This window comes from Cricetulus griseus, chromosome 6, assembly GCF_003668045.3.
Source record: "Cricetulus griseus strain 17A/GY chromosome 6, alternate assembly CriGri-PICRH-1.0, whole genome shotgun sequence".
NCBI lineage: Eukaryota > Metazoa > Chordata > Mammalia > Rodentia > Cricetidae > Cricetulus > Cricetulus griseus.
In genome coordinates, this window is record NC_048599.1 from 49,843,879 (window position 1) to 49,867,829 (window position 23,951).

A 23,951-nucleotide genomic window follows, 5' to 3' on the forward strand; every position below is an offset into this window, starting at 1 on the left:
TTTGTTCCAGGCCATTCATTTGTTCTCTTCATTCATTCCTTCACTCATTCATTCATTCATTCATTCATTCATTCATTCATTTTCTCCCCTAAAAGCCCGAAGACCCAGCCTCCTTTCCACCCTCAAAGAGAATAGGTATACCGCACTCATATTCATATCCCTCAGCCTTGTGCTTATGAATAGGGATATATACATATATATTTTTGAAACAGGGTCTCACATAGTGCAGGCTGGCCTCAAACTCTCTACATAACTTCTGATGCTCTTGCCTTGATTTTCTTGAGTGCTGAAATTACACCAGGTTTTGTGTGGTGCTAGGAGTTGAACCTGGGGCCTCATGCATGCTAGGCAAGCACTTTACCATCTGAGCCATGTCCCCAGACACTCATAAACTTTTTCTGTTGTTATGTCTGTTGGCAGTTTGTTTTAGTGGACCCAGTCATCTGACCTTCAGGAGGAAGACTGAACTTCCTCACAATGGGCAAAGACTCTGCAGCTCTATTTATTGAGCACCATGAGACTGAGGGGTCAGGGGTTTTGTCCGAGGAACTACTTTCCTCCTTTTAGATGTATGTCCCATTCTCTGAATGCAAGACTCAAAAATAGAAGCAATAGGTTTTACCTTCCTTTTATGTAGTTAATCCCTTAACATCAAGGTCTTCTAGTTTAAAGGTACCACAAGTTATAAAAATTTTCACATACATTGAAGCAATCTCACATAAAATGGAAACTACTTAGCAATCCCAACCCTTCAAGATAACCTCTTATTACAATTTAGGGCTGTTTTAGCTTCTAGGTTTAGATGAGCCAGGCTGTTATAACTGAACAAGTTGTTAAGAGAATTGGGGAAGACCCCCATTTCTGGGACCACCACTAAGACAGGCAGTAGTTGCACTCCACCTGTACTTTCTCCATACTCCAGATGGCCTAGAAAACAACTGATCTCCATGTGTGACTGCCCAGAAGTTGCCTAAATGGGCTGACTGCCAGCACCTACTTATATAACTATTGGAGCAAGATAAGACTTGCTCCAATAGTTCATCTGGAGAGAGTAAGGCACTTGCTCCAAAAGCAGAGCAGGAGAGGGTCCCAGAGTTAAGGAGGTGACAGCAGCCTTAGCTGAGCTGCTGCATACTGTTTCCTCCCAGGAAAAACGGGAATGGCAAAACTGGTGTCCCCAGGGCCCCCCCATTAGGAATATTGGAGTTACATATTACCTACCATGTGTGGTTCACAGTGAACAGTGAATGTTAGCTATTATTTCTGTTATTTTCTCCTTTTATGATGAACTATTAAAGCTCTGCTGTTGTCTAACACTTGAGAAGTTCTGACTTTCAAGGATTGGTACTAAGGGCCAGGCTTCTCTTTGTGGATGGTGAGATGTGGACCGTACAACTTTGGGGTGAAGCAGTGGTGCCAGCCACATGTGTATATGGTGCCCTATTGTTGAGCAATGCATATCCCTCAGTATGGAGAAAGGGAGTAGGTATGTAAACAGAAACAATCTGAGATTCTGGACCCCAGGGTCAAGATAACAGTAAAATACATTTTTGTTTTCTTTCTTTCTCATGTAACTCAGACTGGCCTCAAACTTGTCTTGTTGCTGAGATGACCCTGAACTTCTGACCCTCCCAAGTGCTAGGATTACAGGCAAGGGCACCACACCCAGTTTATGTGGTACTGGAGAATCTTGTATGCTAGGCAAGCACTCAACCAACTGAGTCCAATCCCCAGCCTTCAAAATGCATTCAAGCGGCCAGCTTTCCACTCCTCCAGCTATTTTGGCATTCTATAGAATGTCCCTTTGTTGCCCTCTTTAATTTGCTACAGAAGTAGAATCCCGTCAGAATTATTTCTGGTGACCTGGAGGGAGGAGGATGCGATCAGACAAAAAGAATGGGCTCTTATAACAAGCCTTTAAAACTGTCATTAACATGTTCCTGTTAGCCTCAAGGAAACAGGGGCAAATGTGGGCCTGTGGGATGGCTTCCATTTTGGAGATAGCTACTGAAGAATGTTCAGTTGAGAGCTAGAGTAAAAACTCCCAACAGCAGCTTCATGTGAATTTAGTACTCCCTACCCAGCACGGGTGGAAAGGCAGTCCTCCCTATATAGCACAGGTGGAAAGGCAGTCCTCCCTACACAGCACAGGTGGAAAGGCAGTCCTCCCTACACAGCACAGGTGGAAAGGCAGTCCTCCCTACACAGCACGGGTGGAAAGGCAGTCCTCCCTATATAGCACAGGTGGAAAGGCAGTCCTCCCTACACAGCACGGGTGGGAAGGTGGACTACCTCTGGCTGTGACTTTGGTGTGACTTGGGCAGTCACACGCTACCCACCTCTTCCAAAGGTGTTCTAGTGTGTGGACTAGATAAGCAGGCCCTGGGAAATGGAACTTTTCATCTGCAGTACATGCTACTCAGCAGCCTTGGATGCATGGCCTCTGGCTAGTTCAGTTCCAAGATGGGCTGCCCAGCCCCCCCAGCAGTCACAGTGGCTGAACGGTCTCACCTAGTCCCAGCATTAGATAAGGAAGTCCCTTTGCCCAGTGCCTTTATGTTTCCAATCACCACTTAGCCCTTGACTAGAATCCAAATGGTGGCTTCCTAAAGTCTGAGATTTTGTCACCATCACCTTTCCCAAAAGTGCTTGGTACAGGGACAGACCTGTGGGATGTGATGAGCCATAGTTAATGGTCCCATTGCTATACTGGTTAGGTATGACATCCACTTTCCATGTGGGTTTGCTTTGTTTTTCTGAACACATTTATCCATGGCTTCTTCAGAAACTATAGGTGGCATCCTCAGAGTCCGGCATGATATGTGGCCTAGAGATGACATACAGTGACATCTACGGAACATGGGCATGAGATTGCATAGCATTCCAAAGAGTGGACAGGCAAGACAGGCAGGCCAGGCATCGACACCGCTGCAGCTGGGAGGACAATGACGGGACTGTTGCTATGCCTCTGGAGCAGGCTTCTGGCACCCACACAGCTACAGTGGCTCAGAAACTCAGGGACTTTGTGAAGACTCAAGATTGACCTGGAATCGTGATAGCAAACAATCTGTATTCTGTGTGATGAACTAATGCAACTCACAATTAAGCCAAGAATATTTGCTGAGCACAGTGTGTGAGGACTGGTGGGCAGAGATGCTCAGTGGTTAGTCAGCAGTTCGTACTCACAGAGCTGAAACCTACCTAGTCTGCCACTGCCTTGACATTCAGGATGGATTCTGACCTCTCTCAAACCCAGAGGAAAAGAGGACCGTGGGGATAAGAGCTGGGGTACATTCTCCATAAAACCAGAGGAAAAGAGGATAGGTCCCCCCACAAGAGCTGGGGTACACTCTCTGTACACTGCCTGAGACAGTAGTCACTGGTTTTCCTCTGAACTCTGTCCTGGTGGCCCTTTGAAGTAGCAATTTCTGCTGTCTTGGGGAGAGAAGCTCTAAGAATAACCAATGAGATCCACTAGGGACAGTGCATAGGGAATGGCCACAGCATGGACCACAGGGAAAGCATGGTTCTTGGCTTTCAGGGATCTTCATTTCTCCCTGAAATGAAGGTTGGCCTCTACAAGACTTTCCGAACAGGAACCTCATTTTGATTTTCTTGAAGCCCAGTGACCACAGTATAAGGTGGAAACAGGAAGCTGACACTGAAGGCCCTAGGACAGTGGGTAGGGGGGCAGCCTGGAGACTTCCTGGATCTGAAGTCCCTCTAAGTTGTGGGCCCAGCAGGATAGCAGCCCTGTAGGGCAGAAGGTTCTGGTGAGTGAGCCTGTTCCTTATACTGTCACCCTGGGGTGTTATATACTGTCAGTCTGGTTCACAGCCCAGACAGCCCCGGGTCTGGGAAGGGCACTCCTGGCCAGATGGTGGACTAAGAGTGAGCCTGAAGTACAGGCTGAGGAACCTGTGGCCTACTCTTTCTGCTCTGCATGCTCTATAATTTAGTCCCAGTGTCAGGAGGCCCAAAGGAGGTTTCAGGAATGGTGACTTACTCTCAAGCCCCTAGGTGTCCTTTGCTTTCCACCCCATAGATGGGCAGGGGCAGATGTAGCATGATTGAATCACAGGATGCTTTACCTCAGCATGCTCTGTTTTCCTTCCAGTCCTGTGGTCTCCCTGCTGTTCCCAGGACTGCACTGCAGATCCAGGACTCCTGCCTTCCTCGGGAGAGGGGGCAGAAACTGGATCACCAAGCTCCCATTCTGTGTGTACTGCCAATTTGTGGGCCTGGGCAGATTCCATGGTTTTTTGTTTGTTTGTTTGTTTGTTTGTTTGTTTTGTTAAAAACAAAGGCAAAATGTTTCTACATGGTGTAGTTTGGCTTTATGCAAACGCAAAGGATTCTGAATTTTTTTTAAAAAAGAGTAACAATATGGGGTTGGTGATGTAGCTAGGGTGGTAGAGTGCTGGCCTCAGGCAAGTTTGTTCCCCAGCCCTGCATACAAATGGGCCTGGTAGCACATGTTCACAATCCCAGCACTCAGGTGGAGGGGGAGGCAAGAGAATCAGAAGTTCAAGGTCATCCTTGGCTATATAGTGAGAGTTAAGGCCAGCCTTGAGATATATGAGACACAATCTCAAAGAAAGGAGTAGGAAAAATATAACCTTCTATCAGAGATCACTTGACCTGACCAGTCTTAAACTGTATAGAGTAATCATTAACTTCACCAGAGAGACTGCCCTCAGATCACTGGAAAAAGAGGCCATTTGAGAAATCAAAGACTCTGGTACTGTGCTTGTGTATAAGCGTGCAGCCCCAGACCTTGAGTCAGTGCTGGAGGGAATGGGAATGGGGCTTAATAGCCTAAAGAGAGGGGAGTAAGTGACCATTGGTCACACGTGCTTGCAAAAGGTCACAGCTGTGGCATAACAGGAGGCACAAAGCCCTGTGATAGCAAAAATCCAGAGCTCCCCACAGAGTAGGAAGAAAGTAAAGTAGCCAATGAGACATGACAGTGGCAGGGCCAGATTTTTTTCACATGGACCCAAGTCAGTGCAGCATGTCAGAGGACAAATGAGCCATTACTTCAACACTTAAACAACAGATAAACACCCACTATGCAGCGTATGAGATTACTTGGAGCCAGAACTCCATGACATTCATTGACAGGTGACCCATTGCAACCACAGGTGGGCCTTTCTGAAGAGTAGGAAGGAAGGACAGAGACCCCAGGCCACCATGAAAGTTCATTATCCTCTGTGTCCTGGCTTGGAAGAGCCCCCAAAGTTATGACTAAAGTATAAAGGGGTGACCTCCCACGGCCCTTGCCCCACACATTCCTTTCGTCAAAAGGGGATGGGAAAAAAGGAGAAACACATTCAACCTTTGACCCAAAGGGCTTTAAATGACCCCTCATAGTGTCTCCAGCCTGCCTCTTACTTTTTGGTATGGGCATTTGGCTCCCTCTCAGAAGGAAGTCCTTTGCAATATCAGCTTCCCAAGCAGACTCCAACTCCTGGATTCTCTCATAGAAGGAGATCAATGCAACCAGAAAGAACATTCTAGAATCTTAACTGCAACCTTTCACCATCCTCTCCAACCTTCCTACCATGTTTCCAAACTTGGCAGAACATCAGAGTTTTCCAAGGAAGGTTTTAAAATTTTAATGCCTGAGGTACAGTTTAGGTACCAAGATTCTGAAAAACCTTTTCTGGCAATTTTTCTGACTAGCCCACTGCCTTAGAGTAGCCATGAAGTGGAGCTCTTCCATCTTCAGATGGCAGGGGTCGGTGCCAGGGGTAAGCACTGCAGTATCTGGTGTGAACAGACAAGCACTGAATGGCAGGAAGTCTTTCCACAACACCAACATCTGATCTGCCTTGTTTCAGAGATCAACTAGTCATGCCTGGACTAGAGATGCTAAACATATGGAACCAATTCTGCTGACTTAGCTGCTTCAAGTGCTCACAATGAAATGTGAACATACAGTGTTTATTTAACCAAGGGTTTTCCGTCCTTTCCCCTCTGGCAGCCTGCCAACTGCCCCCAGAAAGACTTCGAAGCAATTATTTCTGGCCACAGGCATGAAGCCTGATTTTCTCTCACCAAGGGAGGTATGGAGTTAATTCCCTCAAAGGCCCAGAGGTGGGTTCCCAAAACCTGGGAGAGATCTCATCCCTCAAGTCCAGTTCCTCTATCTTGCTGTTCCCAAGCCTATACTATACTCCAGACCACAGAATTCCTCTTATTAAAAACAAAACAAAACAAAGACTTTTAAGGAAAATAAGTATTTCCTTATAAAATGTAAAATGTGACAGTTCTGGAAGACCTTAAACCTTTGCAAGAATAATTTGTTAAAGTCCTTTCTAAGTGACAGAGAACAAAACATCCACTTAAAAAAGCAGTAGAAGAACTTTTACCTACTTTCTGTAGTAAGTATATTAAGAACCCTGACCATTACATGTAAAACAAACATTTAAAACAAACAGCAAACACTATGAAAGGGCTAAAGCAGTCAAAGTGAGGGAAACCAGAAAGTTGTACGGTGGCTGCCAAGGAGGGGGAGGGGGACTGAATGGAGTGGAGTTACAGTTTATGGTGGCTAATCTCGGTTGCTAACTTGACTACATCTGGAGTCAACTAAAACCCAAGCAGCCGGACATACCTGCAAAGGATTTTCTTGACTGGCTCATTTGAGGTCAGAAGACCCACTCTAAATCAGGGCCACACCTTCTAGAGGCAGTCTACACAAAGGGACATGGAGGAAGAAAGCTTCTGTTCTCTGCCTGCTTGCCCTCCCTGCATACAAATAGGCAAGCAAACCCTCATAATATAAAAAACTTTAAACCCAAAATAAAAATATACAATATAAATATTATATAATAGCATGTTAATAGAGTAATAAAAAGGTTTTTTTAAATATTATTCCTTTTACATGGGGGGGGCTTCATGACTAGAAGGTAGGATGGGTGGGGGGCTTCTTTTGGCTTCTTTCTTGGGTTCATTTACAGGCCCTACCTAGAGAATCCCTCATTGCAACTGGTTGACCAGAAGGAGGGGTCCTGTATGTGAGAACCAAGGGCAAGGAGGAAGGTCCAAATGAGAATCCAGTGAGTGAGGCCTCAGCCACATGAACAAACCAGCTACCACTTACCCTGATCTGTCTAGTACAGAATTGGGAAACAGCAGCTCTGTCCAGATGTTCTACCACAACCACCTACTGAGCAGACACACAGAACCAGAACTCTGTGAGGGTGGACTGCTTTGAACCCACAGCTCAGCATTTCAAGTATTTATGTGTCTGTGTTCACTGGGGGCTATCCTAACTTGTGTGGTGGTTTTGTCATGAATACTTGCCAAAACTCATCAAGTTCCACACTTAAAGATCTGTTTACCTGGGGACTAAAGAGATGGCTCACTGGTTAGATGACTGGCTGTACTTGCAGGGGATCTAGGCATGGGTTCATGCGGTGCACAGACAGACATACATACAGGCAAAACACCCAGATACGTAAGATGATACACAATTTTAATAATCTGTGCATTTTTATTACAGAAAATCAAATGTCTCTAGAGTAAAGATTAAGAAAACCTAAACACTCATTAAGAAATAACTGGACTGGGGGTAAAGAAATGCTCAGCAGGGGCTGGAGAGATGGCTTAGCAGGAAAGAGCACGGGCTGTTCTTCAGAGGTCCTGAGTTCAATTCCCAGCAACCACATGGTGGCTCACACAATCTGTAATGAGATATGGTGCCCTCTTCTGGCATAAAGGTATACATGCAGATAGAGCATTCATATACATAAAATAAATAACTAAATCTTTTTTAAAAAAGAAAGGAAAAGATAAGAAAAGAAATGGCTCAACAGTTAAAAAAGCATACTACTCTTGCAGAGGACCCAAATTTGGTTCCTAGCACTCACACCTGAGGGCTTATTAATCACCTATAACTCTAGGGAGAGGGGATGCCTCTGGCCCCAACAGGCACCTGTATTCACATGCACATACTCAAACACAGATACATACATGTAACTCTAATGAATCTCTAGGAGAAAAAAAATATTGTTTGGCATTAATATATCAATAAATGTATGGGACATTCCCATATGTACCTGTGAAGTAAATGAACCATGCTGAGATTTGGCTCGGTTGGTAGAGTGCCTGCTTTGTATGCAGGAGACCCTGGGTTCCAGCCCCATCCAACACTGCGTAAGTTAGATATGGTAGCATATTCCTGTGATCCCAGCACAGAGGTATGAGGATCAGAAGTTCACGGTTATACTGAGCTCTATAACAAGTCCCAGGCCAACCTGAGCTGCACAAGAACCTATCTAAAAACATGAAACATTAAACCAGGCATGAACTTCAATCCATCTGCCACTAATGTGCTTGACATGAAATGAGACTAAGAGGGTTGAAACAGTGAATAACAACCGGTATTGCTAACATTTGACCCCTTACACTGGATGATAAGGACATGGGTAAATCTTACTTCCTGCATCACACTTAGATAAGTATTATAAAGACTAAAGACTAGATTAGAAAAGAAAAATGCAATGGTTAAAAGAAAAGGTTAAGTGTACTTATTGATTGGCCTACCTAGTTAGAATCTTAGCATCCTTGTGTGATGTGGCTTAGAGATGAAGCTCTGCCCTCGTCCATCCTCCTATACAGGTCCTAAAACCATGACAACTGTCTTGAAGTTCTCACCCCACAGTTCTCACTCTGGCTGAAGCCCTGCCCTTTTCCTTGGATAAGCACAACTAAATTCACGGCCAGGTTCTTTAACACTCCTTCCTGGGAGGTAGGAAAAGGCTCCCCAACGTTCCCCAAGGATCAGACTTCGGACACACTGGCTCTGTGGAGTGCAATTAGAGAGGAGGTGACTTAGAATGGCCTGACAGGGCAGAGCCACACCCCTAAAGATAGAGTCCATAGGTCCTGAGCTGGCATGGGTATCTGTGTATTGAAAAGATTTTTTAGATGGGTTTAAAGCTCACCTTCCAGCAAGGTGTTGATGGTGCATGACTTTAATCCCAGCACTCAGGACAAAGAGGCAGGCGGATCTCTGAGTTCAAGGCCAGCCTGGTCTACAGAGTGAGTGGCTCCAAAGCAATACATAGAATCCCTGTCTTGAAAAACAAAAACAAACAAACAAAACAAAAACAAACAAACAAAACAAAAACAAACAAACAAACAAACAAAAAAGCTCACCTTCCTAGCTGGCTGCGGTGGCAATCGCCTTTAATCCCAATCCTTGGAAGGCAGAGGCAGACAGAGGCCAGCCTGGTCTACAGAATGAGCTCCAGGACAGCTAGAGCTATTACACAGAGAAACCATGTCTCAAAAACAAAACAAAACAGAATAACAACAACAAAAACTTACCTTATCTCACCTTCTGTGTTGATAGCATCTGCCTCAGCCACCTTACCCTTATCCTTCAACCAAAATACTTAGATGGTTTATATTTTACTGTATACAGCACATTTGTGGTTTTTTTCAAATATAAAATGATACCATAACACCAAATGAACAGACTTTTAAAATTGATGTAAATCCCTCTCTGACCCTGAGGATTCTACTGTTCTCTCTAGAGGGAATGCCCAACCTATCCTATCTACTCCAGGAAGATTTAGGGTCCTTCTTGCCACCCATTACCCAAGAGCCCATACTCCCAGCATATTTGATTGGAACACCTTATGGTTTATTCTGGGAAGTCTAGTATTCTCAGCAAGATGATATTGCATTTCTAAGTCTAGAATGTTTCTCTAGATAGAGCTGGAGGGGTCATTTCACTGGGGTGGTGGTGGTGGGGTGGGGGAGACAGGCAGCATAGTCAGCCAGGAGGGCAGCTGCCAACACTGAAGAACCAACTGAGTGATTCATGTTTTAAATCATGCTCTGTCCCTTGTTCCTGTTTCATCATTGTATAATGGAAACTGACTGCTGCTCACATCTGGAGTCCCAGCCAGGGCTCAGAGCACTGGGTCCAGTTTCAAAAAAGTGTCCCAGTTCCTTTCCCCTCCAGCAGAAAGGTGCCCTACCCAGACTCCCCTCTCTGTTCTGTCCACTGACAAATGGACATTGCACTATAACCTATGTGTCCCTACAAGACAAAATCCAACCCAACTTGAACTCACATGTTGGTCTCCCAAACTGGTTCTTATTGTTGTTTTTAACTAAATCTAAGCCCAATGAGCTTCCTTTTAATTCTGCTCTAAAACTTTCAAACAATACTGATTTCATCTACTATTTCCAAGTCACATGGAGAATTGTCAGTGTGCTTACAAGATGGTTTCACTTCCTGTGAGGCAAAGGCCAAGGGCCATTCACAGCAAAACTGGAATGCCAGCCACCAGATACAAGCACCAATGGGGAATCCATGAATATTTATCACTTCCCAGAGAGCTTCTTGAGCAGTGTGGGGACAGAAAGCAACTTGGGCTAGTTTGAGTCCTGTTCTAATATTCTCCACAAAGACAGCCTGTTCTTACTTGTGAAAACCTTCATCAAAGCCATAAAGAGGCCAGTCTGCTGTTAGTAGCTTTGACTAGAAGCCCCGGAGGCTTAAGATAGCAAAACACTTTCTCCAAAACAAACAAGGCTTTCCTTTGTGTACCTAATGAGGAGAGAGTGTGGCTAAGGCAGATCCCACCATGCCTAGAGTCCCTGGATGCTGAGGTAATTAGAGCCTGCAAGAGCAAGCAGCTTCACGGTGTCCAACCCATGGCCGGTTGGTAGAATGTGGCTCAGGCTAGCTATGAGCAAAGCCCAACACAAAATTGTAAACTTACTTCAAACATTATGAGGTGTGTGTGAGAGAGAGGGGGTGGGGTGGGGTGGGGGCTGTTTAATAACTCAATTGCATGTTTTCTAACTGTGAGTGAACCATGTAGGTGTTGTAAGTCAAAAGGTTGGATGTGTCTGCCTGAAAAGGGATCTATAAGAGAGTATTTGCCTAATTATACAACCCATGAATTGTGGGCAGTCCCTCCAGAGGGGAAGCAAATGGGATTCCAACTCTGTATCAATCACATCATGTTGAGCTAGACAGTACCTCTGAAGAGACCAACTAAGAAATAACTGGAAGGTTCTGAGTACAAAGAGAAACATAAATACAGCAAATGAATTGCCTAAAAAAAAAAAAAAAAATCCTTTGCTGAGCTAATGAAACAAAATGGGCTTTCTTCAAAAACAAATCAACAGAACATCTTGGTTTTAGATATAAAACTTCTTGTGCATGACCTTGGCCTACACAAAAGCCAACATCTCTGTTTTTGCTCTTTTTCTCACCTGTGACCCATCTGTCCCTGTGACACCACAAGATTTGCAGAAAATCTAATGATGACAGATAAATAGGCAAGAAGGAGAAAATAACACACTTTGGAGGTAACTGTAGATAACTTGAGTCTGTTCAAGGCACAGTCATCTTTCCTTCTTCACTAAAACACTGGAGCCTGAGGAGGTAGCTGGGACAAGGTTGCCTGGGACTTCAAGAACCCCACACATCCACTGGGTCCCACCAACTGACAGAGGCCAGGGGAAGGAGAGCAACAGGCTTCCTTCTGCCCAAAGTGCAGCTGGAGCTGAGTGTAGGGTCTTAACAAAACCAGGGCTCTTGCTATGGTAAAGAACTTCCCACTTATCACAAGCTAAAGTATAGACCAAAAAAACAAGCAAACAACAACAAAACCAAGAGCTAGTGACTGAGAACACCCTTAGTTGACAAGTTTCTCAGTATTCTTGTTTCCTAAAAGGAGCCCACAGATAGGAATGGAATGTTCCACCCTGCCAAGCTGCATCTTCAGCATTTCAGATGCAGGCTTTCGAGCAGGCACACTGACGGAGTAACCACAGAGTAACGACTTACCCATGAGCAGGGACTGTTGGATACTTGGAGTGAGACTGGAAGAGAGGTCTTCCTCCTGGCTAGCAGAGGTCTCTGATAGCATCTGCCACCAAGCGGGTAGCAAGAAAGCACACAGGAACGATCTTCCTCCACTTCCCACCGTCCACGCTACATGCAGACCCCCATGTTTGCACAGAATTAACAATGCTCATTTTCTTGTGGAGGCCGCCAAAGGAAAGGAAAGACCTGGATGGGGTCCCTTAAAAAGCCGGAACCAAAACAAAACAAAACAATAAACCAAAACAAACCCACACCCACTTTGGCAAAGAGCTTCATAGGAAAAGTGGAGCCAGAATTGGACCTTATTTTTATGCCTTCCTGTGAGGCACATGACAGGAAGCTATTCCTGTGCCAAGCCAAGTCTGTACTCCACAAGGAAGGTAGGGGGCAGGGGTTGGTAGTGCCAACCTATCCTGAGAAAGCCTGCTCCTGGTTGGGTTTTGCCAGCAGAACTACTGGGAAGCAAAATCCTAAAGAACTGTAGCAAAGGACTTAGGCACTCAGAGTGACCACCCAGAGCCTCTTCACCAAAATACTGAAAGAGGAGGGTGGGCCCCAGATCTGCCTTCACGTCCTCTTTTTTTTTTGAAAGACAGGTCTTAATGTAGCTAAGGATGACCTTGAACTTCTGACTCTCCTGCCTACACCTTAGACTTCTGGGATTGTAGAGTATATGCCAGCACATTTTTTGTGTGTGTGTGTGTAATTTTTTATTATTTGAGAATTTCATACAGGTATATGTGGTGATATATTGCTTATGATTTATTAAAGCCACTGGAGAGCAAAATAGCAAAGCAGTCATACTAGTTAGCTACAGAAGCTAAAGCAGTGGCAGTACACACCTCTAATCCCAGGACTCAGGATTAAGAGGTAGACTGTTAGTTCAAGCCACACCGACTACACGAAGTTCATCCAGTCTTAAAAGAAACAGTTCCGGGCTGGAAAGATGGCTCAGCGGTTAAGAGCACCAACTGCTCTTCCAGAGGTCCTGAGTTCAATTCCCAGCAACCACATGGTGGCTCACAACCATCCGTTATAAGATCTGGTGCCCTCTTCTGGTGTGCAGATATACATGGAAGCAGAATGTTGTATACATAATAAATAAATAAAATCTTTAATAAAAAAAACAGTTCACACAAACATGATCTCAGCACTTGGGATCATATGCCTTTAATCCAAGCAGTAGGGTGGTGGAAACAGGAATGATATGGCTGGGCAGAGAGAGGAATAAAAGGAGGAGAAGACAGGAATTCAGAGCCTTTGTTTGCCTTTGAGGATTTGTAGAGACAGGACTGCCACTGCAGCTGGATAGAGGTAAGATCTACTGGCTTGGCTGTTTTGCTTCTCTGATCTTCAGCTTGAAGCTTGAACCCAGGATCTGTCTCTGGGTCTTGTATGTATCATGCTACTTGCATACAATGTAGTTTGATATCTACTACTCTCCTCTCCTCAACTCTTCTTGGATCCCTCTCCAACTTCATATCCTATTTTTATTTATCTTTTACAATTTGCTGAGTCTAATTAGTGCTGCAGATATCACATGGGTGTAGAACCAGCCCCTAGAGCATGGTTAACCAAGATCCACACTCTTAAAGAATGTTGACTCTCTCTCCCCAAGCAGCCATCATCGCCTTCAGGTAGGGGTGAGGCCTGGTGAGCGACTCCCCAGACCTGGTTTATGCAATGCTGGGAACTGAACCGAGGGCACTAAGTTTTCTAACAACTGAGCTACAAGTGAACCTTCTATCCTCATATCTCAAGATTTTATTTAGGAAGCATTCCAATAAGGTGTGGGGGCGGGGGAGAAAAGAAAGAACTTTCCACTCAACACTTTTTGTCTAGGAAAAACAATTACCCACCCCAAATTTGAATGCAGAAGTACAGAGAAGAATCCCTGGTAACTAGTGATTGGTTCAGGATTTATAGTGTACTATTAGCTATTTCACCTTCTCCAGCATGTCCTAGTTTGCTTTTCTGTTGCTATGATTTGACTTGGGAAGGAAAGGGTTTGGCTTGCAGGTAAGTCAATCACATCATCAAGGGGGCCAAGACAGGAACCTGAAGGCATGAACTGAAGTAGAAACCACTGAGGAAAGTTGTTTGCTGGCTTGTTCCCCATAGCTTGCTCCATTTCCTATATAGCCCAGGCCCGCCTAGCCAGGGATGGTTTCACCCCCAACAGGCTGAGCCCTTCTTCTTCGATTAGCAATTAAGAAAATAATCCAATAGAGATACCCACAGGTCAATCTTCTGGAGACAATTCCTCAGCTGAGCTTCCTTTATCCCAGGTATGTTTAAGTTTGTGTCAAGTTGACAAAAACTAACTAAACACAACAGTTCTATGAAATAGTGTCCCACTGTACCAAAAATAGTCTGGGGGTTCTGAGACTTTAACTCCCCCGCCACCCCCCACCAAGGTCCATAGTGTTCAGCCCTGTATTTCCTCCATCCAGATGCAGTCCAACCCAGAGCCATGTGTTTTGAGTTATGATGATGAAACTATGGATCTTCATTCAAAGTCAAGGTACACAGAGCAATGCACTCCTGGACAAGGAGCTAAATATGGGACTGGAGAGATGGCTCGGTGGTCAGGGTATGTGCTGCTCTTGCAGAGGACCACAGCTTCAGTGCCAGCACTCACTTTGGTGCCTTCCAACTTCCTGAAACTCCAATTACAGGGGATCAGACAACTCTCTTCTGTCCTCCTTGGGCACTAGACATGTGCAGGTGCATATACACACATGTAGGCAAAACACTCATAGACATGAAATAAAAATAAATCTTTTTCATCTGGGGACCGCACAATTGTATGCTATGAAACATCTAATTCTGGCTGCTGTGTGGGAAGTGGCTGGGGTACGTGAGTGTTCAATGTCCCAGCTCATCTTTCCTACCTGGCAATCTATTGTGACTCACAGATTCCTTCAGAAAGTGAGACTTAAATAATAGTGAGCTGGAGAGACAGCTCAGTTGTTAAGAGAACTGGATGTTCTTCCAGGGTCCCATGTTCAATTCCTAGCACCCACATAGTAGCTCACAACCGCCTGTAATCTCTATTCTAGGGGATCCAATGCCCTCTTCTGGTCTCCTGAGGAGCGAGGCATGCACACCATGCACAGACAGACATACATGCAAGCAAAACAGCTATACAGTTAAAATATTTTTTTAAATACAAAGCATAATTTGGTTAATTTGTGTCTTACTCACCACCTTAAAGAGCTTTACAAAATTCATTCATTCATTAAAATAAACACTGCTTATTCCCAAAAAGCAATGGAAGTTGTTTTAAAAATGGCTAAAAAACAACAGAACCACTTAAGATTTCAAGCATTTTAAAAGCCCAGTTTGCTCTCAGGGTTCACACTTCTCAGTCACAGACTGAGGCATCAGACTGGCTTCACTTCCAAACTTTCCCTCCTCAGTCCTCTTCCCTCCCGGTTCTCCCTAGAGACACTGGAGCCCCTTATGCTGCTATATCCCATCCCCCATCTCAGACTGAGCAGAGAGTTAAGAGCAGAGCACCTGAAACAATGCTTTCCCCGCAGCTCCAATTCTGTTAGAAGAAAAATTAAGAAATTTGCATTCTTCTTTAGAGTACACGTTAGGACTTTCTGTGGCTATCTAACTAAACCCATCAGTTACAAGACTTCACACTTTCAAAATTTAGAAAATAAAGCATAGATTTTAAAATATTATGTTCCTATTACTCTTCGGGTGCATACCACATTCATAGCCTCCAAAACTATGTCTGGCTGGCCAGCACTGGTAGCAAAATACACCCGATTTGCAGCAGATTATGAAGAACAGACCTGGCAGAAAGGCTGAGGAATTTTTGAGGATTTGGTGATGGAGAACAGAGACGGCTCAGTTCTTTGCCTGTTTTTGGCTCTTGATGTATGTTTCAAATTGTCATGTTGCCTCAAACTACAAATTGCTTACGTAATTTAGTATGCCAGAATAGAGTTGTTCAAGAAATATTCTTTTGAGCAAATGAACTTTGAAAGGAAAGACAAGGTTTGTAGCTAGACTGTAAATCGGACTTTGTGGGTATTCTTAAAAGACAAACTTTAGTCAACCAGCCTGAAGATCAGCAGAGACAACAACAACAAAAAACAAACAAACAAACAAAAACTACCACACATTCTGAATGCAAACAAACCCTTCTTGGGCAGGGGCAATACCTGAAACGTATTGGTTTGGTAGTCATCCAACCCTCCCACTCCTGTTTCTTTTGGTAAAGCCTAGCTCATTTTTTTTTTCCAGTCTCTTCACAAAGTGCCTCAGTATCATCTGTTGGAGAAACCTGCCGTACTTGTTTGCGCTTATCAATCCATTGAGTCACTGAAACGCGTGTGAGAACACTTAAGCAGGTCGAGATAAATGTAGAAGCTACCCAAACACAACAGATTCTGCTCCACAGTAATAGCAAGGAAAGGATTGTGTCGTCCCCCTCGGCTTTATCCAGGCCTCCACAGTCACAGGGTGTCCCTGCAAAGGAGCGCCAGCGCAACACAATGCACACCAGAGCTCAGGGGAGAAGCCAAAACCAGTCTTTCCCTGGCGGGACACCCAGCCTCGGTCCAACACCACACGAGAACTGCGACACTCAACTCCGCAGTCGCTCACTGGTTCACCGCGTGGGATTGCCTTCGGATCCCCGGTCTGGCTCGCAGAAATCCCGCCAAAGCGGCCAGGCCACTAGACGGTGTTGAGGGAAAGTTGTTGGTGTTTGCCATACCAGACCTGAGTGCTGCGTTCCACACAGGCTCTAACTTAGATGCTCCCAAAGTGCCCCACTGGGCTCTATGTCCTCCTCTGTGGTGATGGGGAGTCCTCGGTGCCCACTGGTGCCTGTTCCACTAGGACGTGCGCCCCGTGATTCGGCTGGGGATCCCCAGAACCCCCGACGGCTAGCTGGAGTTAGCAGCAAACCTTTGGGACCTCGCACTCACCTCTCCAGGGCGCGGGTAGCAGCAGCAGACCCAGCAGCAGTGAGGCCAGAACCATCGCGGAGCCGCGGATCTGGAAGTTCTCTCCGGACAGATGCACGGACCCACTGACGTCCTGAACTCGCCGGTGGCCGCCGGAGCGCGCTTGCATAGCGCTGCAGTCCCGGCTGCCGGGGCAGCAGGCGCCGAAGTGGCAGCGCCAAGCCGAGGCTCGCAGGCGTCGTAGGTTAGAAGAGGGAGGCGGGTCCGGGGCTCAGGCCTGGGCGGGACCAGCAGGTCGGTGTGGGCAGGGGGCGGGAAGGAGGGAGGGCAAAGAGAGAAGAGGAGGGGCGGACCATGGAGGGGCGGGGCAGACGTGAGTGGAGCTAGGGTCAGACGCCCCAGGTTCCCCCTACCCCACCCCACCTCCTCCTGAGGGCGTGGAAAGGAGATGTTGGAGAAGAAAGAAAGCTAGCTAGTGGAGAGCAAAGGAAGGCCACTATCTTGGGCTAGAAGGACTGAGAACCGAGAGGAAGTGGAGGGTGCTAAGAAAGAGCATGATCTGGAGGAGAGAGCGTCTCTGGCCACCCGGCAACCTCGGAGTCTCACTTTGTAGGGGTAGGGAGGGAGGAGGGCTTGAAAACAGGAGAGGAAGAGTTCAGTGGAGTGCATAGGATGCAGCCCCCAGACCTTTGAGAGTTAGTGGTGGGTCCAGCTGCCTTGGGACCGCAGCGCCCCTGCAGTCCAGGCTCTTCTGGTGTGGGAGGCCCTAGCAGCAGCGCCCCAGGCACTGTGGCCACAGTGGCAGCCGGGCCCTCCTCCAGGCTAACTGAATCCGAGGAGCAAGAGCGTACCCTGGCGTCAGGAGCTTGCAGCCTTCACCAGAGAGGCTCTCCAGGGAGAACTAAGCCTAATCCTGTAAGGAGTCTAAGAATCTAAGAGAGGTTGGGAATAGGGATGGAAAGGGACAGTGTTGCAGCGGGAAAGGGCGGAAGGTCCCAGACAGCAGCAGCGGATTGTGAATTCTGTAGTGTATCACTAGGAAACGGAAGGTGCCTTTTCTAGCAACCGCCGTGATACCTTGCATTTTGTACGCTGGTTTTCTTTTGAGATGAGGTCGCTTTAGGGCCTAGAATAAACCGCCCTAATGAATTTAGAGTATTTATTGATGAAACTAAGGATAGGGACACAAGCACTGTGATACAGTCAGCTCCTGGTGTCTCTAGCCATGCAGGAAGACACCAAACCAGAAAGACAGGATTAAACAGACCCTTGATTGGTGATTGGTGTAAGAGAGCCCAGTTTACTGGGGGTGGTGCCACCCCTGGGTAAGAAAGCAAAATAAGCAAGCCAGGAAACAGCATTCCTCCATGATCTCTGCTTCAGTTCTTGCAACGAGGGTCCTACCTTTAATCCTTTCCCTGGCTTCCCTTCATGATGGACTACAACTGTACGCTGAAATAAATTCTTTTCTTCCCTTGTTGCTTTTGGTTACAATGTTTATCACAGCAATAGAAACCTCCCTAGGACAGACAGGGCCTTGCTATGTTCCCCAGGCTGGATTTGAATTCCTGATTCAAGCGAACACTCTAACCTTCTGAGTAGCAAGAACTACATGTTGGTGCCACTACTACTTGCTTAAATCTCACTATATTTTCTTTTAAAGACAAAGTCTCATTTTTATCCCTAGCTGGCATGGAACTCACTGTGTAAACCAGACTGGCCTCAACTTCACAGAGATCCATCTGCTCTGTCTTCTATGTGCTAGAATTAAAGGTGTGTGCTACCCTGTTCAGCACAAATCTGACTTTCTTTTTTCTTCTTTTGGTTTATTTATTTTGTTTTATGTGTTTGGGTGTTTTGACTGCATATTGCATATGCCTGGTACCTGTGGAGGTTAGAAGAGGGTACTGGATCTCCTGGACTGTAGTAACAGGTAATTGTGAGCCACCAGTTGGTCCTCTGTAAAAGCAACAAATGCTTTTAACCACTGAGCCAGCTTTCCAGCTCCAAATCTGACTTTGTTAATGAGACCTGCCTTGTACAGTACTGTTTTACAGTTTACCATAAATGCAGTGGAAATGGAGCATTGGCCAGTTCATTAAGTTCATGGATTTGGACTGCAGAAGTGGATTATCTTTTCTCTGTGATTTCTGTCTTCAACCTTCCAGTGGCTAGCACTTAGAGTGACCTCAACGAGACAGGACCTTGGAGTCTGCAGCCTGGCTTTGCACATCAGCATTACTGGAAGATAGTCGTCCAAGAATATATCACCTGCATGATTTTGTGCTGAAGCAGCAGAGTTGAGTAGTTGTAACAGAGATTATATTCGTCACAAAGCCATACAATCCAGCCCTTTACAGTGTCTGCCAATTCCTGGTCTTAATGTTAGTTCATTTACATAGCTGATGCCTGCACTGGCATGCTTTAGAGACAAGGGCTTTGGACCAAAGGATCTAGACAAGCTTAGAGAAAGTCTGGCTTGGGATCGCAGAGCTCCAAGAGTGAGTAATCCAGTGAGCAAGGTAGATGCTGCATGGCCCTGAGTGACCCAGCCTCAGAGGTTAATTGGCTCTCAAGGTGGAAATACCATCAAACCTACTCTCATCGGGAGAAGCCACAGAGCAGAAACTTTACATGATAGAGGAGTCAAAGAGCTTGCAGCTGTATTTAAAAACCTCCACAAACATACAAAAGAAGCTAAAATGCAAGATGTACTAATAGTATAGTATTAATTCCATACTTACCATACTTTCAACTTGTTACCAAAACATGTGAAGAGAAATGTGAGACAAAATAGAATCAGATTCCATGTTCTTATATCTAGTTCTGTTTTGTAGAATGCCCAGGGGGCAACATCTATGCAATTCCAGCAGGGCAACAATAACCTGGAACCCAGGTTTCAATGAAGCTATGTAGCCTAGAGCCTTAGATCTACTGTTTATTAACTAACCAAAGGAGATAATATTCAGGGCCTGTAGCATTGTTTATCCAGGACCAGAGAAGATCATTTCTACTGATTCAAGTGTAGAAGGCTATAACCAACAAAAAGTGTGATCATGATCTATGTATTAAGTATACTTAACATGGCCAGGCGTTGGTGGCGCTTGCCTTTAATCCCAGCACTCGGGAGGCAGAAGCAGGTGGATCTCTGTGAGTTCGAGACAAGCCTGGTCTACAAGAGCTAGTTCCAGGACGGCCTCCAAAGCCATAGAGAAACCCTGTCTCGGAAAAAAAAGTATGTTTAACACATTAGTGACATGGCTAAAGACTTTCTTAAAAAAAAAAAAAAGATTTATGCATTTATGATGTTTACAGTGTTCTGCCTCCAGGCCAGAAGAGGGCACCAGGTCTCATTATAGATGGTTGTGAGCCACCATGTAGTTGCTGGGGATTGAACTCAGGACCTCTGGAAGAGCAGCCAGTGCTCCTAACCTCTGAGTTATCTCTCCAGCCCAGATGAAGACTTCCAGTCAAAGGCCCCAGTGGGATTATGCCAGACCATTTGTAAAAGGTTAAGACATTCTTCAATGAATGACAGCCCTCCCCCTTTTAAGACCAGGTCTCCTGCATCAAATTTGCTATGTAGCTCAGGATGATCTTGAACTTTAGATCCTTCTGCCTCACTTCTATAGTGCTATACTGTCACTATACCTGGCTTTGTGTGGTGCTGAGGACCAAACCCAGAGCTTTTTGTACTTATTGGGCAAGCACTCCGGTCTTCACCATTGGCCCATGACCAATGACCGAATGCTGTTCTTTATCCTCCTAACCACTGCCTTCTGATCTTTTCAGCATTGTTCTTAGCTGTGACCTGTAATCTACTCCTGCTTCTGTCCCACTATGCACTCCCTCCCCAAATACTGCACCCGCCTCAGCTAGTCTCCTCATCCACTGTGACACAGCTCAGGCTATCTGCACTGACAGAGATCTAGACATCAGATTGGCCCTAGGACACTCTGCACATCACCGTGTGGCATGAAATGACCTTAATCTACCATCAGTGCTAGAAATCCATTTGGTCATTTACATAAATGGACCATTACCTGTTGCTTAATTTCAGGTATAAACAGATGCCTAGGGAGTATTGCTGAAATAATGTATGGCTTCTCCAGAAGAAAGGCCTTATCTCATGGAACCTAGTGCCAGTTAAGGCCTGGACCACTCTGGCCATCACCCATCCTGAATCCATACTATATTCCTTCAGTAACTGCTTCCAGGTTTTTCTTTGGTAAATCATACCGCATACACTCACATTCCTGCTGTCCTTGAGTCTGAGAGGTAGAGTTCTCCTTGCTACCTTAAGATCATCCACTGTCCCTCTTCTCCAAAAAGTTTCTGACTGTAAACTTATGCCAAGAGATTATTAAAGAGGGATAGAAGAGAGTAACAGAAGGTGAATGTGATAAAAATATATTATGTGCATATGTAATGGTTCATAATAAACTCTTGATTGTGTGTAGTTAATATATTGTGTATAATTAATATATGCTAATCACACATTAGAACATCAATTAATTAATTAACAGGACTATACCAGCCCTGAATGCTACATTTATCCACATCCCTAGAAAGTTTCATTCCACATATTATAGCTACTTCCTTCACACTACCCATAAATAACTCCTGGTGGTTTCAGTACCACACCAGAAATGTAAATGGAGGTTCTTGAAGTTTTCTTGGGAACTAGGATGATGCCAGTAAGAGACTCCACCCAATGCTAAAAGTCATAAGGAAAGGATGACATCTTGCAGTTTCTTAGAAGGACCAAATAGTGCCTAGAAGAAACTATTCAATGTGCTCAACACCATGCTGAGAGTATGGTGCACACCTCTTGGGCGAGTAGGTTTCGTTAATGTAATTCATTTGGAAGTGTCTTAGGGTTACAATTGCTGTGATGAAGCACCATGACCAAAGCAACCTGGGGAGGGAGGGGCTTAATTAGTTACACTTCCAGATCACTGTTCATCATTAAAGGAAGTCAGGATGGGAAGGCAAACAGGGAAGGAACCTGGATACACGCAGATGCCATGGAGGAGTGCTGCCTACTGACTTGCTCAGCCTGCTTTCTTATAGAATCCAAGACTACCAGGCCAGGGATTGGAATCACCTATAATGGGTTGGGTCCTCCCCCATCAATCACTAATTAAGCAAATGCTCTATAGACTTGCCTACGGTCTGATCTTATGGAGGCATTTTCTCCACCAAGGTTTCCTCCTCATAGATGACTATAGCTTGTGTCAAGTTCATGAAAACTAGCCAGCACAGGAGCTGAATTGAACAGTTGTATAACTGTAAAGTAGGTCTTACAAAACCGCTCAGTTTTCAGCACCTCAATTCCAAGATCTATAGCTCCTACAGGAAGATGTGGACCATTACCTGCTTAATTTCAGGCAGAAACAAATGTGTAGGTTGGGGGCTGGAGAGATGGCTCAGAGGTTAATGGCACTGGCTACTATCTCAGAAATCCTGAGTTCAATTCCCAGCAACCACATGGTGGCTCACAACCATCAGTAATGAGATCTGGTGCTCATGACTATCTATAACGAGATCCGGTGCCATCTTCTGGTGTGCAGGCATACATTCAGATAGAATTCTGTATATATAGTAAATAAATAAATATTTAAAAAACAAAGTAATGTGTAGGCAGCACTGCTGAGACAATGCATGGCTCCTCCAGCAGGGAGCCTCACTCTTATGGAGTATAGTGCCAATTAAGGCCTGGACCACTCTGACCATCATTTACTCATAACTCATACTATAATCCTTAAGTAATTGCATCCAAGTTTTCCCTTGGTGAATCATACCACCCACACCCGAATTCCTGCCTGTCTGTGGGCAATAGAAGTAACAAAATGTGCACCATAATCAAAGGCTATCTGGGGTAAGATAGCGAAAGAGGTGAGGTGCCTTCTGTAAAGAAGTGACTAGATACATCTTTTCTTGGGTCATTGATAGATACAAGGCATACTTTGACCCGGGGATCCCAACATGGAGGCTCACCTGGTATTTTTCTGTTTACTGCCTGCACAGGCATATTCCTAAGGCAACAGCAACCTCCACTGTAGAGTCTCCCTCACTGTTTTCAATGAACAATGCTGACAAGTTGGTAGGGAGCTCCCTGATCCTCAGCAGACCTATTATTAAAAAGCAACATTGTAAATGAGTGTGCTTCATGCCCTTGGCTGGGGCTCAATGCCATTCAGGGACTTTAGCAAACAACTCAGGCTAATTCCAGGCATGTCTGCTGGAAGGAATCCTCCCAGCACAGGAGCTTCTGAAGTTGTTGCAAAGTGAAATGGCACAGTAAGAGACTGCGCTCAGAGCAGGGAATGTGATAGCCGGATAAAGATGATATTTTATTTTGTAGATTACTGATGCCTCACCCCTGCAAGCTAATCCATCTGATAGGCTGAAAAAAACTTACTAGAAAGCAAGCCATCAGCCCCATCCTATTAGAAATGATATACTACCATGGAAAGCTGTGCCTTAGTGTACGGAACAACATATGGAAGAGAACGGTAAAACTGTATAGTTTCTTGGGGAAAGGGATGCTCTGGATATAAAAGAATCCTTCAGTTTAGATTTAGTTAATTATTGATTTTGATTTTTGTGTGTGTTTGTAAACTAGAATGTCATGTAGCCCAGGTCAGCCTCAAACTCACTAGGCAGTGCTGACAATGACCTTAAACTTCTGATCTTCCAGCTTCCTCTCCCTAAATGCTGGGGTTAGAGGTGTGTACCTCCATGCCCAATATGAGAATCCTTTTAGCAACCTAGAAAAAGTATGAGAAATGCAAGTAGCTAAGCATTACGGTTTGTTGTTGCAAAAGGAGGTGGTTGTTGTGTGTTTTCATGAAACTGAAATCAAAGCGGATATTCCATTGTCTGGAACTTGTAATTTATTATACAACTAAGAGTGTGGCGGGGTGGGCCAGAGAGATGGCTCAGTAGTTAAGAGTAAGTCATGTGCTGCTCTTGCAAAGGACTTGAATTTGGTTCCCAGCACCCACCTCACAACCTCCTGTGACTTCATCTCTAAGATACCTTTGATACCTTCATCTGTCCACAGGCAAATGCTCCCACTCACACCTACCCCATCCCTATATACATAATTAAAACACCTCAAAGACAAAAGAAAAGTGTATGATTTGTTGTTA

At 45.2% G+C, this 23,951-nt stretch overlaps 1 protein-coding gene across 4 annotated transcripts in view; it reads right to left on the reverse strand.

Annotated features, from left to right (window-relative positions):
- Mertk (MER proto-oncogene, tyrosine kinase) overlaps positions 1–17,083 on the reverse strand; it is a 110,568-nt gene extending 93,485 nt beyond the window's left edge. For 2 of the 4 annotated variants that reach the window (XR_004770482.1, XM_027421845.2), the window contains exon 1: positions 16,816–17,083. Coding sequence is in view for 3 of the 4 variants with exons in the window: in XM_027421845.2 (XP_027277646.1) it covers positions 16,816–16,963 (148 nt within the window). In the remaining variant the exon portion in view is untranslated. Of the gene's footprint in view, positions 1–11,824; positions 11,935–16,815 lie in introns of those variants that run through there. The other 2 variants (XM_035446328.1, XM_027421846.2) reach the window with 2 other exon arrangements.
- Between the last annotated feature and the right edge of the window lie 6,868 nt (positions 17,084–23,951).